We start from the raw sequence: 15,515 nt of genomic DNA on the forward strand, positions 1-15,515 counted from the left end.
AAAAATGGCTGCCATTCCGCCATCTTGGACTTCATGTGCATATTTCCCAGATAAAGTACTAGGCACATGCAAAAGTACTTTTGTTCAAACAGGGACTAATAACAAGTATAAAGTTTATGTAAGGTAAAAGAACACTGAAGGTGAAAATAGGTTACCAGTAACGCTACTTCTGGGAAATACCTACATCAGGTTAAAAGGCTTTTTAGCCTCACTTTGACAGAGAATAGCAGAGCGCCCTCTACATAGAGAAAAGTAAACAGTCCATATCTACATCAGGTTAAAAGGCCTCCTAGCCTCACTTTAAACTGAGAATAGCAGAGCGCCCTCTACATATATCCACGTGACAGATTTTTAACCTTCCCCCTCAAAGACTGACTTTTTGTTATCGATTCCTTTTAGAAGTGCATCCAATGTGAAAATCCTCAACATTATTTTCTCGGCTTCTGACATCGTTCCACCCTCATAAAAGACGGCAAACTTAGGAACACCTTGATCCATGCCGAGATAAGTCAAGTCAGAATACCCAGAATACCATGGGTAAATTGTCCATGGTTCACTCCATGTTTTGCAACTGTCATAACTTAACCTGACTGACATATACTTGCGAGTTGTTTTGCTGGCAGGATTCGAAAATAGTACCCACTTCTGGTTTCCATAGTTACTAGCAGGTGCAGGAAATGAGAGAATACTACCCTGCAAACAAATAAACAAATAAATAAAAGAGACAATGTTTTGATAACTTTTTGACTTTTAACGGTTTGAAAACTTTTTTCAAAATTTTGGATCAAGATCTGTAGGTAAGGGATTTTTATTTCTATTTGATTCAAAACTAATAACAAAATTATGGAAAAATACATATCAAAAATATGTAAAATATTATATCAAATTTTTTGCAGAGAACAATCAAACAAACAGTTAATATTTATTCAGTATTTTGAACCACCTGACATTGAATGTTGTTGTATCTTCTGGCTTTTTCTCATTTGCAATTTTCAACTCAAGTTAATGTTTAACTTTAAGTACTTAAAGGACCTATAAACTGAGCATGGGTGAACAGTGCTACACCACAGATGATCAAATTTATGTAACTATTTATTATTATTTACTATTATTTATTTTTATTATTATAGTTTGCATTTGCAAAATCTTGTTTACTATATTTATGTCACATGTTAGAAAAATGACTCCTGAAAAGCATTTTGAAAAACAAAAATGGCTGCCAGTAGTACTACATGATACGAGCAAATTTGATGACGAGAAATGTTGTGATTTTTTTTTCAAAAACAATTAGTATTCAGTGCATTTGTATACAAAAATATATGAAATTGAAAATTATATCAAAACAATTCCAAATGAAGAGCATCCCAGCTTGGCTCTTGAATTAAAAAAAATGATAAATAAGCAACAGTTACCTGGCAGCCTGGAGTGTTTTTTGGAATCAGAAATCCGTAGCTCTCTTTATAACCTGGTTCAATCAAGCTGGTATGTACCTCGGCTTTTTGGAATGTGATGCCACCATCGTAGCTGAATGCTTGCGCTCTTGGTTGACGGGACATTAGGGTGCGCATTGCCATGACAACAACTCCATTATCTAGCTCTGCAACCTTAGTAGGCAAACAAAACTAATTTAAATTTATCTGCCTGTTATGACTGAATCAAATCTTGTGTATATATAAACATAGAAACATTTTTAATATAAAAATTGACCTCTCATGTTACATGGTATATTCACCTTAGCGAGGGGGTGTACTGAAAAACATGTTGAAAAAGCGACATACTATTTTAGCGAATTGTGGTACAATGACGTAATAGAGAAATTAGCGAATGATTTAGCGAATCTCACTTGTCATTGTTGATTTCCTGGTTTCACAATACTTGTCTGTCGTGTACCAAAACAAATCCGCAGTTATCACCTCTATACAAACTCTCAAGTGTAATAAGGAAGTGCTCCAGAATATTATGTTTTCTGTGTTGTTTACAAAGTGTATGTGTGGAGAAAAAGACGTTGTTTGGCCGCCATTTTGAATTTATAATGAAGTCATCAGCGACATCTTAAATTAGCGAATTAGCAAATTCTCTCGCTGAATTCGCTAAAAAGACATGCTCACGAAAAAGACATGTTTTACAGTATTTCATAAATAATACAGACATTCTCATATTTTGAACTTGAACTTAGACACATTGACATAAATTAGATAATTACATTAACCTCCACATAATCACACTTTTACAAAAATGTCCTACAGGATTTTATTTTGTCATATAGGACTTGTGTAGGATTCGTATCAGGCATAATTTGTCATATATGCTCTGTACAGTCCATTTATTTGTTACTTGTTTCCAATTTTGTTTCTACAAATTTTATTATTTGTGCTGCAATAAGAGAGTGTTTAAAAATGTTTTCTTTTGTTTTTTTTATCCCTGGATTTAGATGAGTGTAAAAGATTATAGAACAGATCCATAGAACAGATGAAACCAAAAGCTGCCTTTTTTATTGGTTGGCAGTTTACAACTAATTCTATTTTATTGCATAATTATCCCCTCAAAACTGCAGTGACAACTATAGAGGGCGCAGCAGAACAGATCAGCCATGGAAATTTTGTGTCAAAGCGAGAGATTCTACAAATTTGCTTTTTAGGAAATTACAATAAAAAACAATAAAATTAGTCAAGACATTTCTGTAAATGTGCATTAAATTTCAATCTGTTGAATTTATTGGTCTTGAATAAACTAGATTCATTGAAGTAGAATCAACTGAAATCAACTATAATAAGTGAATTATAAAAACTGGTTTGTACTATTTTTGTTCACCTGTGCCTCATTAGTAATTATCTTCTGCCCAGCAAGGTCCCTTGAGCTGGGTACAATACCACCCATATGCCAATTATCACCTCCATCATCACTGTAGATAACATTACTATAATCACTATTATTAAGTAGACCTCGTGGACCAGCTGTGAAAAAAAAAAAAAACGAAAAGCAATTGTATTGTGCATAAATTCATCATTACCGGGGTAGTGGAAATATTATCTTGAATCTAAATTTCTTTGTTTTTTACGAGTTTGGTTTTAGTACTATTGATAGTAAGTAAACAAGCAGCCTCTCTGCTGTGATAGCTTCGCTGTTAGCAGTGCATATTTCAATTAAGAACTGAAGATATCATTAGAAAATGAACAAATCTAAAAGAGGTCCATGATCTATACATTGTATATGTAATATCAATTTTGAAATATAACTTTTCACCAAAATTAGAGAATTGAAGATATCATCATGAAATGAACAAATCTTAGAGAGGTCTACCCAAGGTACATATACACCAAGTATCAAAGCATTCAGGCTTTAGTTTTCAAGAAGAAGCCGAAAAAGTAAAAAGTTGACACGGACGACGACGGACAATCACTCATATGATACGGTAAGCTCAGCTTGACAAAGTCGACAGCGAAGCTAAAAAGAGAGAGTAAAACAAGAATTGTTTTCACGCTAACAAATGATTTTCCCCAATATCAATTCTGAAATATAACTTTTCACCAAAATTAGAGAATTGAAGATATCATCATGAAATGAACAAATCTTAGAGAGGTCTACCCAAGGTACATATACACCAAGTATCAAAGCATTCAGGCTTGTAGTTTTCAAGAAGAAGCCGAAAAAGTAAAAAGTTGACACGGACGACGACGGACAATCACTCATATGATAAGCTCAGCTCGAATAAGTCGACAGCAGAGCTAAAAAGAGAGGGTATAACAAGAATTGTTTTCACGCTAACAATGATTTTCCCCACACAGTGTCATGATCCAAAAATTGTGGTCATTTTATGATGAACTGGAGAAAATATTTAAACTTGAGACACTATACAGTTTGAAAATCAAGAGTGATTACGTAATTAGTTTGCTAAGGGTTTTCAACATGATGAATATTTCTACGATCAAGTTTTTTTTTGCTACCAACCCAAAATCTGCAATTTTGAGATTTTCTTTCACTTTCCTTTCACCATACTTACATCACATCTGCTTATATCATCAATGTACAGAGTGAAAAACTTGTTTTTGTAAATTTACAAATGAACAAGTTTTGAATTCCAGGGCTACTACCGGTATGTTACCGAGTGTGTGTCTGTGACAGAAGGGAGGATTGATTTTAAAACCAGGTGTATGTGAACCTGTTCACCTCAGTTTTACGTGAATAAAATACACATCCCTGCAGAAGTTTGAATAGATACCAAAATGTTATAAATCATATACTGTCCAGTTTCATTTTTACAGATTTTATTTACATTTCGTAAACTTATACGCACACATTGTGGATTCATACCTACCACTCAAAGTGGTATAGCTACCCAAAACTGTATTTCCAAAACACAACTGTAATTGTGCACACTGTAGCTAGGCAACCGGAAATTCAAAATATCAGCTATTTGGTGAGAATTTTACGGCCAATTCACAATGAGATCTACAGTCTTACCTATTCCTAACCAGTCCTTTTGATAATGATTACCAGCAATCAAGATCCTTCCAGACTCTAACTGAATTCCATGTCCAGGTCCTGTAATAGTAATTCATTACTCTTTATCTGTATCTACAGAAGCAGATCATATTAACTTTGTGCATAGTAGACAAAAAAGTGATTAGCAAACATCAAAATAAAAAAAAGTCTGATGTTATACATACAAAGTGTGTATCATTGTAAATACACCACTTTTAACCATAACATATTTGGGGCACACATTCTGATATTAATGATGTGGAGAGAGTACACAATAAATTTTGCAAATTTTTACTAAGTGTTAGTTTGGTTGCCACTAATTCCGCTGTTAGGGGAGAGTTGGGTCGGCATTATCTTAGAGTGTATGTAAATTATTCGTTTTTGGTTAAAACTAATACGTGATGTTTCTCCACATATTTTAAAAGAATCGTATAAATTTCAACTTAATATGGCAGGAGCAGGTGCTATTTGCTGGGCTTTGACAGTTAAAAATCTTCTCTATAAATATGGTTTTGGACATATTTGGATTGACCAATATGTAAGTAACTCTATTGCATTCCTGGAACTATTTAAACAGAGGTGCTTTGATATTTCCAGACAAGATTGGAGCTCTGAAATTAATAGAAGTCTCAAACTAGTAACTTATTGTAAGGTGAAACATGAATTAACATGTGAGAAATATCTTACAAATATTGGTCAGTCTTATGCAATATACAGAAATGCTTTATGTAGATTAAGGATCTCGTCCCATGTACTACAAATTGAAAAGGGTAGGGCCAGTGGTACTCCACGTAACCAGAGGTTGTGTCCTTTTGGCTGTAATGTAATTGAGGACGAATACCACTTTACATTAGTTTGTCCCAAATATAGCTCCCTAAGGTTGAAGTTTATTGCACAGTATTACTTCTCCCCACCTACAGAGATAACGTTTATTTCATTATTTCAGAATCAAACCCCATATATACAATTAAACCTTGCTAAATTTATATTTTATAGTTTTCAAGTACGTCAGCTTATGCTTGAAGAGAACACTTAATTATGCAAATGTTATGTATTATGATTTTATATTTGTTTTTCTTTACTTGTTTCTGCGACCATTCCAATCTAATTTATTATGTATTTATTTGTATCTGTACATAAGGCCAATGGCCACAGTACGAAATAAAGATATATATATACACCACTTTTAGCTGCAACTGTTAAACCACATGATAGATGACTGAATACACTTACTAAACATATTAACTGTAAACACCAATTGTTTTACCGGTACTCTAGAAATTTGACTGCTAACCACCACACATTCCAGTGTAAAGACCAAACATCTCACTGTGAACACTCTCCACTGTACACATGACAGCAATCTGATTGTAATCCAATGTAGGTATGAGGCTCCATTTTTTTTCTTTTTTTCGACCTTTTATATAATACTTATTCGTAATTTTGTTTGTTTATGTCGGTATTTTGGTTTTACACGCTGTTAATTAGTTTTTAGAAAATCATGTCCAAGTCGCCTCTAACAAATCCTGTCTAAGAAACCACATTTTCCAAAAATTAAGCGGGATGATCAGATTATGGAACAAACTGTCATGAACATGTACTCCTTCATGTGTGATGTATGTGCCAAATATAAATGAAAACAGTCAATTAAGCTTTGGAAATATAATAGCAGTATGGGCAAAAAGCAAGATGGCAGCCAATCTGCCATCTCTGCTCTGATTATGAAACAAACTGGATGAACATGTATTCCAATATGTATGATGTATGTGCCAAATATGAATGAAAATGATCCCCAAGGCCTGGAGATGAAGTAGTAAGTCAAAAAGCAAGATGGTAGCCAGTCAGCCAGCCATCTTTGATTTGTTGTCATGGACATGTAATCTAAAATGTACAATGTATATAACAAACTTGAATGACAAACTAATGTCCATGAAACAACATTTCCAAAAAACAAGATGGCTGCCAGTTGGCCATCTTTGATCTGACCGTGAAATGAATCGTCATAGACATGTATCCTAACACATATAATGTATGTACGAAATTTGAACAAAACCTGACAAAGCATGCATAAGATACCTTATTTTCAAAAAACAAAATGGCTGCCAGCCAGCCATCTTGGGTTGAAACTATACATGTGTATATGCATGTACATATGTTCCAGATGAAGTATTCGTTACATCCAGGAAATGAACAGATTTGGTCCACAGGATTCTGCAATATGACCCCGAAGGGGCAGACAGAGACCAAATTATAAGTCCCTGTTTCAAGTTTTGTTCGAACAGAGACTAAAAACAGTGTGTTTCTAGTAACCCATCTTTGTAGGTTGACCTTGTGCCAGCAACAATGTGTCAATAAGAATTGACTAATTTGTAGATAACATGGTCATTGTCTGCAGGTTCGTTGGCGTTGAGTCGTTTTCATAAAAATAAGTAAAAACATTGCTGTGTGATGCTGTTATATTCCATATTCATATCAGCTGTCTGTGGTACTGGTTTTCAGCAGGCGTTGTGTTGAAATAAACAGTTATTTCTACATGCCTGTTCTAGTTTTCAATGTTCCCTGAAACAGTCTTTACTGCGATGGCAAGAAAGAATGGAACGGTAATATTGCAGTAGGAGACACTTTGCTAATGATATACAATACAATATAGCCATTGCTTCCTATGTCAACACTTTGTGTAATGTTATTATTTTGTTTGCAAAACATTATCTCATACTGCAATATTGCTGTTCCATTCTTTTTGCAGTCGCAGTAATATTTTAATTCGCTTAACAGTATACATTTGCTTCCTGCAAACATAACCATATTTATTTTTCTAGTGAGTTTAAAGCGAGGGAGTCCTCACCTGCATATACATCAGATGGCCATTGTGTGTCATTGTTTATAAACAAGCCTCTACCCATGAGCATTTGCGTTTCTAGTGCGTGTTGTTATTGTTGCTTGGGACGGTTGGTTGGTCCCGTGCGTGCAGGGGACGCCCCTCCCGCTTTAATGAAATGATATAATAATTGTACTTCACCTGGGGCGTACATAGCAACTGGCGGATTTTGAATTGTATCAATAGTGGTGCCCGTGATATCAATAGCGTCACTCCAGGTTTTACCAAAATCAGGACTCTATTAAAAGAAATAAACAATATTATCTACTATTAGTACATGTAACATACAAACTTTTGAAAATGTCAAACATGTGTAACAGTTGGCTACAATGTTACATTCAATTAGAAAAGCACATTGGATTGAGGGAAAATCAATGTTTATCAACACAAATGTTGCACATGCCAATTTTGATTAAAATCAATAACCACTCTGTCTATTTAATAATTTCTTTCTTACCATAGAAAAACTGAATTGCATAAGTATGTTAATCATGTCTTAATTTAATGTTGCATTCAGAGTGCATTCAGAGTATGTGAAATAAAATTTGCATATTGTTTCTATGGAGAAATGGAAGGAAAAAGTTATATATTGATATGAATACTTTCACGTCCAAAATAAACATAGCCCCCCCCCTGAAAAAATTCCAAAATGGCTGGTATAAATTATTCCTTTGCTTCTTAAATGTGCTCTTACTGATGTATATGCAAAATTCTCTCTATCCCTTGTAATAAGAAATATAAATGGAAAACAAATGATGCATTTCTAGCAATATACTTCAAATGACTGTTTGCCAGGCTGCAAGATCTAATCAAATAGCAAACCAATCACAACCCGAGTTGGCCTGGCTGTGAAACTTCCAGCCAATCAGTACAATGGTGTCACATTTCGAGACAATACTTCTCTCGATTTGCATGCCACCGTGCAAGATACTGGTAATTACAAAATATCAAAACAAATAAACAATCAGACTTTATTGTATGTACAGTGTGAGCTGACAAACAGGATTCCCTTTGGCCCCGGACCATGCATTTTGACTCAGTCCTCTACAGAGGCTATTACGCCACATGCCAGCACATCGGCAAGCCTCCCCAACGCTGATTTTCCAAGGGAGAATGACCCTGTTAAGTTTGCCGTTTTGCACACGTGCTTGAGCATTTATAAATGTCTTAACATCAAAGATTGTATAGAATTTTTTTTTAACCGATAAATAAATAGACATATCATGTTTTTCGGGAAAAAAAATAAACGTACTGGTATGTTTATTTGGGACATGAGAGTACTAATATTATTGAAAGATTTAAAAAAAATTGAATTTTCAGTGTGATAATAGTTTTCTATATACAATGGGAAGTTCTCTCCCATAATACATTGCCACAATTTTGCTCACTCACACTGCCTTAATGCAAAGTTTCAATGAAATTTACCCAGACTGTCACAGAAATGGTTGAGAGCATATTGAAAATGTTTCTGAGGAATGAAAACAAGATATTATGAAGATAACAACACTTATGTTACCTTGACAACAGCAACAGTGACTTGATGTTGTCCCATTTTCATCAAGTATTTTTCTCCTATCCTGGGATCCACTGCGAGAAACACCAGAATTACTGTATTCCTCATCCTATCATACACAGGGCAGGGATTAGAGGTCCTGCAAAGGAAAAGAAAAGTTCAATCACTGGTTGCAAATGTGTGCTGATTCATACAATACAAACAAACATCAACACCATGAATTATTTATTACTCAGAGCACAGAATCAAATTGTCCATGCATATATTTTCAATATTTTGGGAATATTCACTCAGTTTTGGGTTCATAAAATTGCCAGTGACACACCGAGTTCTATTCAACATGTGAAATTATTTTAACAGATTTTCAATGAAAAAAATACAGTGAATAATCTGAATGTATTTACAGTATCAATCTATTAGTCCTATCAGCTTAGTTTTATACAACAACTTAAAAACCAAAGATTATTTGACATATCAATAAGCCAGTAAGTTGAATCCCAACATTTAAACGAAAGTGTTTTCTAGATTTTACAATCAAATCACATTGGTTGAAAGTAAAAAATTAAGTTAATTTAACTATACTGATACTGCCAATATTGAAAATATTAACCAAGTTAACCATTTCAAAACCAGTTGGTTTTTATTAGAATTCCACTCATAAATCTAGATGCTACATTTTTTTTCTCAAATAGCAAGCATTACATTTGTGGATGGCAAATGTAAAACTTGCTCTTAAAGGGCAGTGTGCAACATTTGTGTTGATATACATTGATTTTCCCTCAATCCAATGCACTTTTCTAATTGAAATCACGATTACGAGTTTTGATCTAGGCACAACATGCACTAATTACCACCGGTGACTCCTTCAATACCTTCCAAATACCATGAAAATTACATAGTTAAATCTTAGTAGCGTCTCAGTTTGTATTTGTTGGAGTCAGAGGTGACATCGAAAAACAAATCTATACCTAATGATATCTACAGTTCTTTAATTGAAATGTGCATTTTAGAGAATAAAAGATATCATCACGAAATGAAAAAATCAGAGAAAGATTATGTTTCTGTAAATTTCATCTTTCACTCAGAACATCTGCACTCTGATTGCTTTTATTTGCACCAAGCTCCTCATCTCAAGGAGTTAGAACATAACTAGGCATTGCAGGTACCCTGTACCTTTGATTATCTTACCTCAAACCTGCAACCTGGACAACAATTTTGCTTTCTTCCCACTGTACACTGTTGTCAGGTTGCAGTAGCCCTCTTTTAGAAACGATGGCCATTTTTCCATTGTCTGCCAATCGTGCCCTAGCTTCACAGAAAACCAAGAATTGACCATCATGATACAGCATTCCAGGCACTCTACAAAGAGAGAATACTAGTTACTGTAAAAGGTTTAATTATTCACTGGGTTTTAATTTTGCTTATTTCGCTGACTGAAAAATGCGCTAAATTATAACCCAGTGAATATGTAAAATTGAGCATAGAACACATTATCTAAATGATAAAACCGTGAATTTAAAACCCACTGAATATGCCTGAAATGCTAAATCAGTGAAATTTAAACCCAGTGAAAATTAGTCATTTCACAGTATAGCATCCAAACTCATGAAAAATCCATTGACATTTGGAAAAGGTCATTTAATATCAACTTATTACTGAAAATACTGCAATAAAACACTTTATTTTCGCTTAGAGCTTATTTGTGCTATTTTTGCAGAACGGATGATTCAGTGAATATAAAATCTTTTGAGTATGCCATTTTTTTTATATTTCACATTTTTAGTATGGCATGCATATTAATTTTATGGGAAAACAATTCTTCAACTTGCTGCTTAAAAATTATATACAATTTGGGAGAACAAACAAACTAATCAACAAAGTAAAAAATTCTTTTCAGGAAAAATGCATATATTTTCAGGTAATGAGAATTAGTTCTAATATGCTTTTCCACAGTGTTAATAGAGAAGGGCAAGTTTAAATGGAAAGCTACACGTGTGTAAGGATGTGCCACTAAATAAAGTCACTCGCAAAAATGTGTCTTTATCAAGCATTTGATTGAAAAATAAACATTTAAAAGCATTGTATGCACCTCAAAAATAAATTTAGTTGGTGATAAAATCAGTTATTTGTATCAAAATTGTGCAAATACTGGAGTATAAATAATTGTCTTTTTAGATTGTCGGAGGAAAAGATGGAGGCAGGTGGTACTGGAGGCGAATCCCTACCACTGCTACAAATACGTTTTTTAACAAAATCATTTCACGTCTTCATTTACATACCTGGTAACATTGAATCCCTTTTCGTTGCCAGTGAACACATCTGTAAGTGAATAAGGAAGTAAGCAATTGATACATTTAGTGGTATAGTAGAGCAGGTGAATCACTCTGAACAGCCTGTGGTTGCAGTTGGCTCTCAGTAAAATGTACCTTACCATGATAAATATCTTGGTACCGGGGTACTTAAATTGGTTAAGTTTATTTTGATATATGTATACATCATATTGAAGAAAAGTAATAATGATGCAGAATTATCAAGTAAAAGTATCTTAGGGGGAATCTTGGTTTAGGTACACAGGTGTTTGTGTTCGACCGAACCTGGTTGACGCCAGGAGAGCGCATTAAAATTGCCATTTGATAGAGGGATGGCCACACGGCCCTGTCATGTAGTCCCAAACATGAATATGACTTCTGTGGCAAAAATGTGTCAGCACTAGCACTTGCACTTAATACAAAGGAAAAAATCAGGAGAAACAATGACAGTGATACTCAATGTTCAGAACAAAAACAATTTAAAAAAAAAAAAAGTATCTCAATGCCATATTCCTTTCAGACAGATTAGCATCTCTACATTGAAGTATAGAAAAAGAGGAATTCAAAAGCAAATTTTTGTTCCACACGTTTCAAGCAATACACAATATCTCACGTTGAATGGAAAATTGCCTATTAATGCCACACTTAAAAAATAACTCGTACTTACCCATGACTTCTGACATGAATACATTATCTTGCTTCCATCTGATTGGTAATTTAAAGTCTGTATTTTGTTTCACAAGTCTTGGCTCATGCGGTTTGTTAAAGAAAGGAATAATATTTTCATCTCTGTGGTGGTGCTGGTGTTGATACTGAGTGAGCTGCGGTTGATTGTTTCGATCTGGCAGCATGTACATAACCACATAGATGGTAATAAAACTCACAAAAACAAGTAAAGTACAAGTTTTTAACCTGATACTTCTCATTTTGAAAACTGTAGCATGCTTATTCCAGTTTAGGGCGTGTATACGGTAAATCACCAATTCTTGTAAACAATCTCTGCAGCAAGGGTTTAAGCCTCATCCAGAATCGGCTTTTTTGCCACTATAATGGTCGACGCATGGCACACATAAATGACATAATGCGAGAATATCCCCCGCAGCTCCGCCAGGGTAATGTTCGCACACAGATTTCAGCTGGAAGGGAGACCTCAATCGGTCAGAGAAGACGTCCGCTATATTGATGGTACTCACTTCCGGGTTTGGACGGATATCTGTTCGCAGCTTGTTTACCTGTTATTAATAAAGCTTATACTATTATTTTGCCTTATACTATAGGCTTAGAAATATGTCGACTCGATATCTATCGTTGGACATGCGACAGCAATCCTCTATTTTCTAGTCTGTAAGACGTTGCCACGTAACATAAAACCGTCACGGTTCGTGACAAGTTAACATTCGCATTTCTCCAATCCAAGATAACCTGAACAAGTCCGCGTGTGTCAACAAAACAAACGTAAATTTAAATTCACGATGACTAAATAAAACCAAGAAGTGAACTTACTTTCAGTGAAAATAACGTGTTTACAAACCGCATTACGTACAAGGCACCACACGTTCCAGCCCAGGGTTTTGACCACTCAGGTTTGTGATGTTTTAGCTTAAAATAAAACAATATTTACATAAAACACGAACAGAGGTTAATAACAGTGTAAACACATCGCAGCTTCGCGACACGGAACTAATATAATAATTTATATGGCCACTATCTGACTATTATAGAAAAAAATGCAAAACAACACTTTTTGTGATAGTTATTTTTTCGAACTAAGTTAGGTGGTCCGTTCGAGTTAGGCGATCGCTCAGTGTTCAACATGTCTTCAACGAAGGCTGCGGTTTCTGGCACGGGTCTGAAAGAGTTTCCGTTAACAGGTAAGACATTCATATATAATTTCCATATTTGGTGGAATCGCGCTGTTTATGCTTGGTGCAACGTGTAAACCATGCGTTGAGCTGTGTCAGTCGACGTGGCTTGTAGAATACGTGAGTTGATGATGATGGAGACCAACCATAAGTATATCCCGTACGCGTGAAGCCCGACAAGTCCATAGTACTAGTAGCATTGTGGATCGTACCAAAGAAGTGCATAAAAGTTGCACCGTTTAGACCGGTATTTTAGTAGAGGGGTATTTTCGTAAGCTGTAATAAATTGTTTTATTTTCGTAATAATGTAATTTAAATAAATAAAAAAACGTAAATTCGTAGACATGCTATTTTATTTGTACAAAAATATTATTTTTTGTAAGCGTATAAAGCATTTTTCGCATTAAATGTCGTAATTCGTACGCAATTTCTAATTTTGATTCTTAAACACAAATTATCAAATATACTATAAAAATGTAAAAGTGTAAAAACCTATTTTTTTTACTGTAAATGGAACATTCATTAAATATTCCCTGTAAAAACATAAAATGCCTTTTTTTATTTCCTGTAACCTGTATCAGCTACCCCCCCCCCCTGTGCCCCCTTGTGTGATATTAGGAAGAAATACTCAAATTGAAATAGTTGTTTAGTTTTTTGATTTTTAGGAAGGGTGTAAGACTTTTTAATACAATACTACATCCTCCAAGAAATTTTTTTTTTTTCGTTTTATTATTTCTCCATATGACCGACATACCCACTGATCTATATAGTGTGTATATTTATCCTGTAAATTTACGTCATTGTTGTGTTTTTATTCAATAATTGCTCAATCTGGATATTTTTTTTTTGTCAGATAGTATTAGTTCCATGATGTTCAAATACTGCCAATGATAATGACAGATTTAATTCTTTAATCCTATTAACAAAATAATCCTGTTAAATACAACAGAAAACTTAAACCTGCTTAATTTTATTATCATTTTTCAAAAATTGTGTTTAAACCAATAGGAAATTATGTTAATTTAGTAAAATCTTAAGAATTAGGGAAAAATGTATAAAAATGTGTCAATTTTTACCAAACAAATATTGAGTCATGAAAAATTGCAACCTTAGTAGGTTTATGTCCATCTCAATATCTAATTATAAATGAGGTATTATTTTTTTACTGTTTTCAAAACATTTTTTTTTTAACTACCCTGGTACTATTCTTTTTCTGATTGCAAAATCTGAAGGTCTGACGTGACCAACTCCAATAAGAATTCTGATTCAACTCTCAATTGCTAAACTAATTAGTCTGTCAATCACAGAACATCTTGCAAACAGCATTCTTGTGTCTTTATTCGGTGCAATATGGAGATTTTTTATTTGTCAGATTATTGCTCCAATATTGTGATTCTATTGTCTGTATCTTTAACCTTTTCGCCACCAGTTTCCTCTTTTCATTACAAATTCACAAAATAATTCTGTTTATAGTCTGCACTTTCCTTCAGAAGATTGGGACAAAAATAGCCAATTTTTTTGAGTAAAAACTGAAAATTGATTAAAATTTTGTCTATATTATCCCAATATTCTGACGGTAAGTGCAGACTATAAATGGGACTATTTTGTAAATAAACTAAATTTGTGATGAAAAGTGGGAACTGGTGGTGAAGAGGTAAACTTAGCAAATTGCTTGCATGTTTTTGACATATGTCCATGTTTTAGAACATGTACTGTAAATGCATTAATTATTCGCTGGATTTAAATTTTGCTATTTTCACTGATAAGTAAAATCCACTAAAAAATTAAATCTACATGTACATGTAAAATAACAGTAAAATTCATTGTTTTCTTCACAAATTCATGATATTAAATAAAACACAGTGGAAGTGCTCAAAACATCAAAATACATGTAGTGAAATTGAATGTCAGTGAAAATTAATGTTTTTACAATACACATGCAAAAGTCACCATATTTTGCCTCAAAATCTGTATATAATCACTAAATATTCCAGTATTAGTCAACAATTATAAAAAAGCCAATTAATATGCATGGAATTTAATGATTTAAGCAATTTCTGTAGACACAATGAAAACACATTTTGTCATTAAAAAACAACTAAACAGAATGTCAATTTTGTATTACTACTAGACATTGAACGAGTACATCGTAAGATATTATATATCACTGAGCTGAATTTTCGAGATATAATGGTAAAATAATATAAACATACAAGACATGGCTATTTTTACCTTACCTTGTATGTCACTATTCTCTGAGCAGATTGTAACATGGAATGTCAGAAACATGTACGTAAAAATATAGAAACTAACATTAATTGTACTTTTTTGATGCAAAATACTCCTATCTCATTTTGTGCAATTAGATTTTGTAGCCAGACTCCATAAATTATTAGAACTTTAATTAGTTCTGTCACGTTACAGCCTTTTTCTAAGTATTTTTGTTAGGATTTTAGAATAAACAAAAGAAA

General features: G+C 33.8%; 2 protein-coding genes across 2 annotated transcripts in view; one reads left to right on the top strand and one right to left on the bottom strand.

The window, feature by feature from the left end:
• Nucleotides 1-351: 351 nt before the first annotated feature.
• LOC102807318 (sialidase-2-like) lies at nucleotides 352-12,039 on the bottom strand. The gene is made up of 9 exons (XM_006817070.3): nucleotides 11,850-12,039; nucleotides 11,153-11,192; nucleotides 10,062-10,232; nucleotides 8,877-9,012; nucleotides 7,502-7,598; nucleotides 4,462-4,542; nucleotides 2,812-2,954; nucleotides 1,413-1,604; nucleotides 352-693 (listed from the first exon to the last, which is right to left on the bottom strand). The coding sequence occupies exons 1-9, from the start codon at nucleotides 12,037-12,039 to the stop codon at nucleotides 352-354; spliced, it is 1,392 nt and encodes a 463-aa protein (XP_006817133.3).
• A 935-nt stretch (nucleotides 12,040-12,974) lies between these two features.
• Nucleotides 12,975-15,515, top strand: part of LOC100367150 (sialidase-2-like) — an 87,114-nt gene continuing 84,573 nt past the window's right edge. Inside the window, exon 1 of the mRNA XM_085506133.1 lies at nucleotides 12,975-13,053. Coding sequence (XP_085362259.1) covers nucleotides 12,996-13,053 — 58 coding nt within the window. The 5' untranslated portion in view covers nucleotides 12,975-12,995. The remainder of the gene's footprint in view (nucleotides 13,054-15,515) is intronic.

The sequence above is a fragment of the Saccoglossus kowalevskii genome, chromosome 12 (assembly GCF_978046115.1).
Source record: "Saccoglossus kowalevskii chromosome 12, keSacKowa6.1, whole genome shotgun sequence".
Classification (NCBI taxonomy): Eukaryota; Metazoa; Hemichordata; class Enteropneusta; family Harrimaniidae; genus Saccoglossus; species Saccoglossus kowalevskii.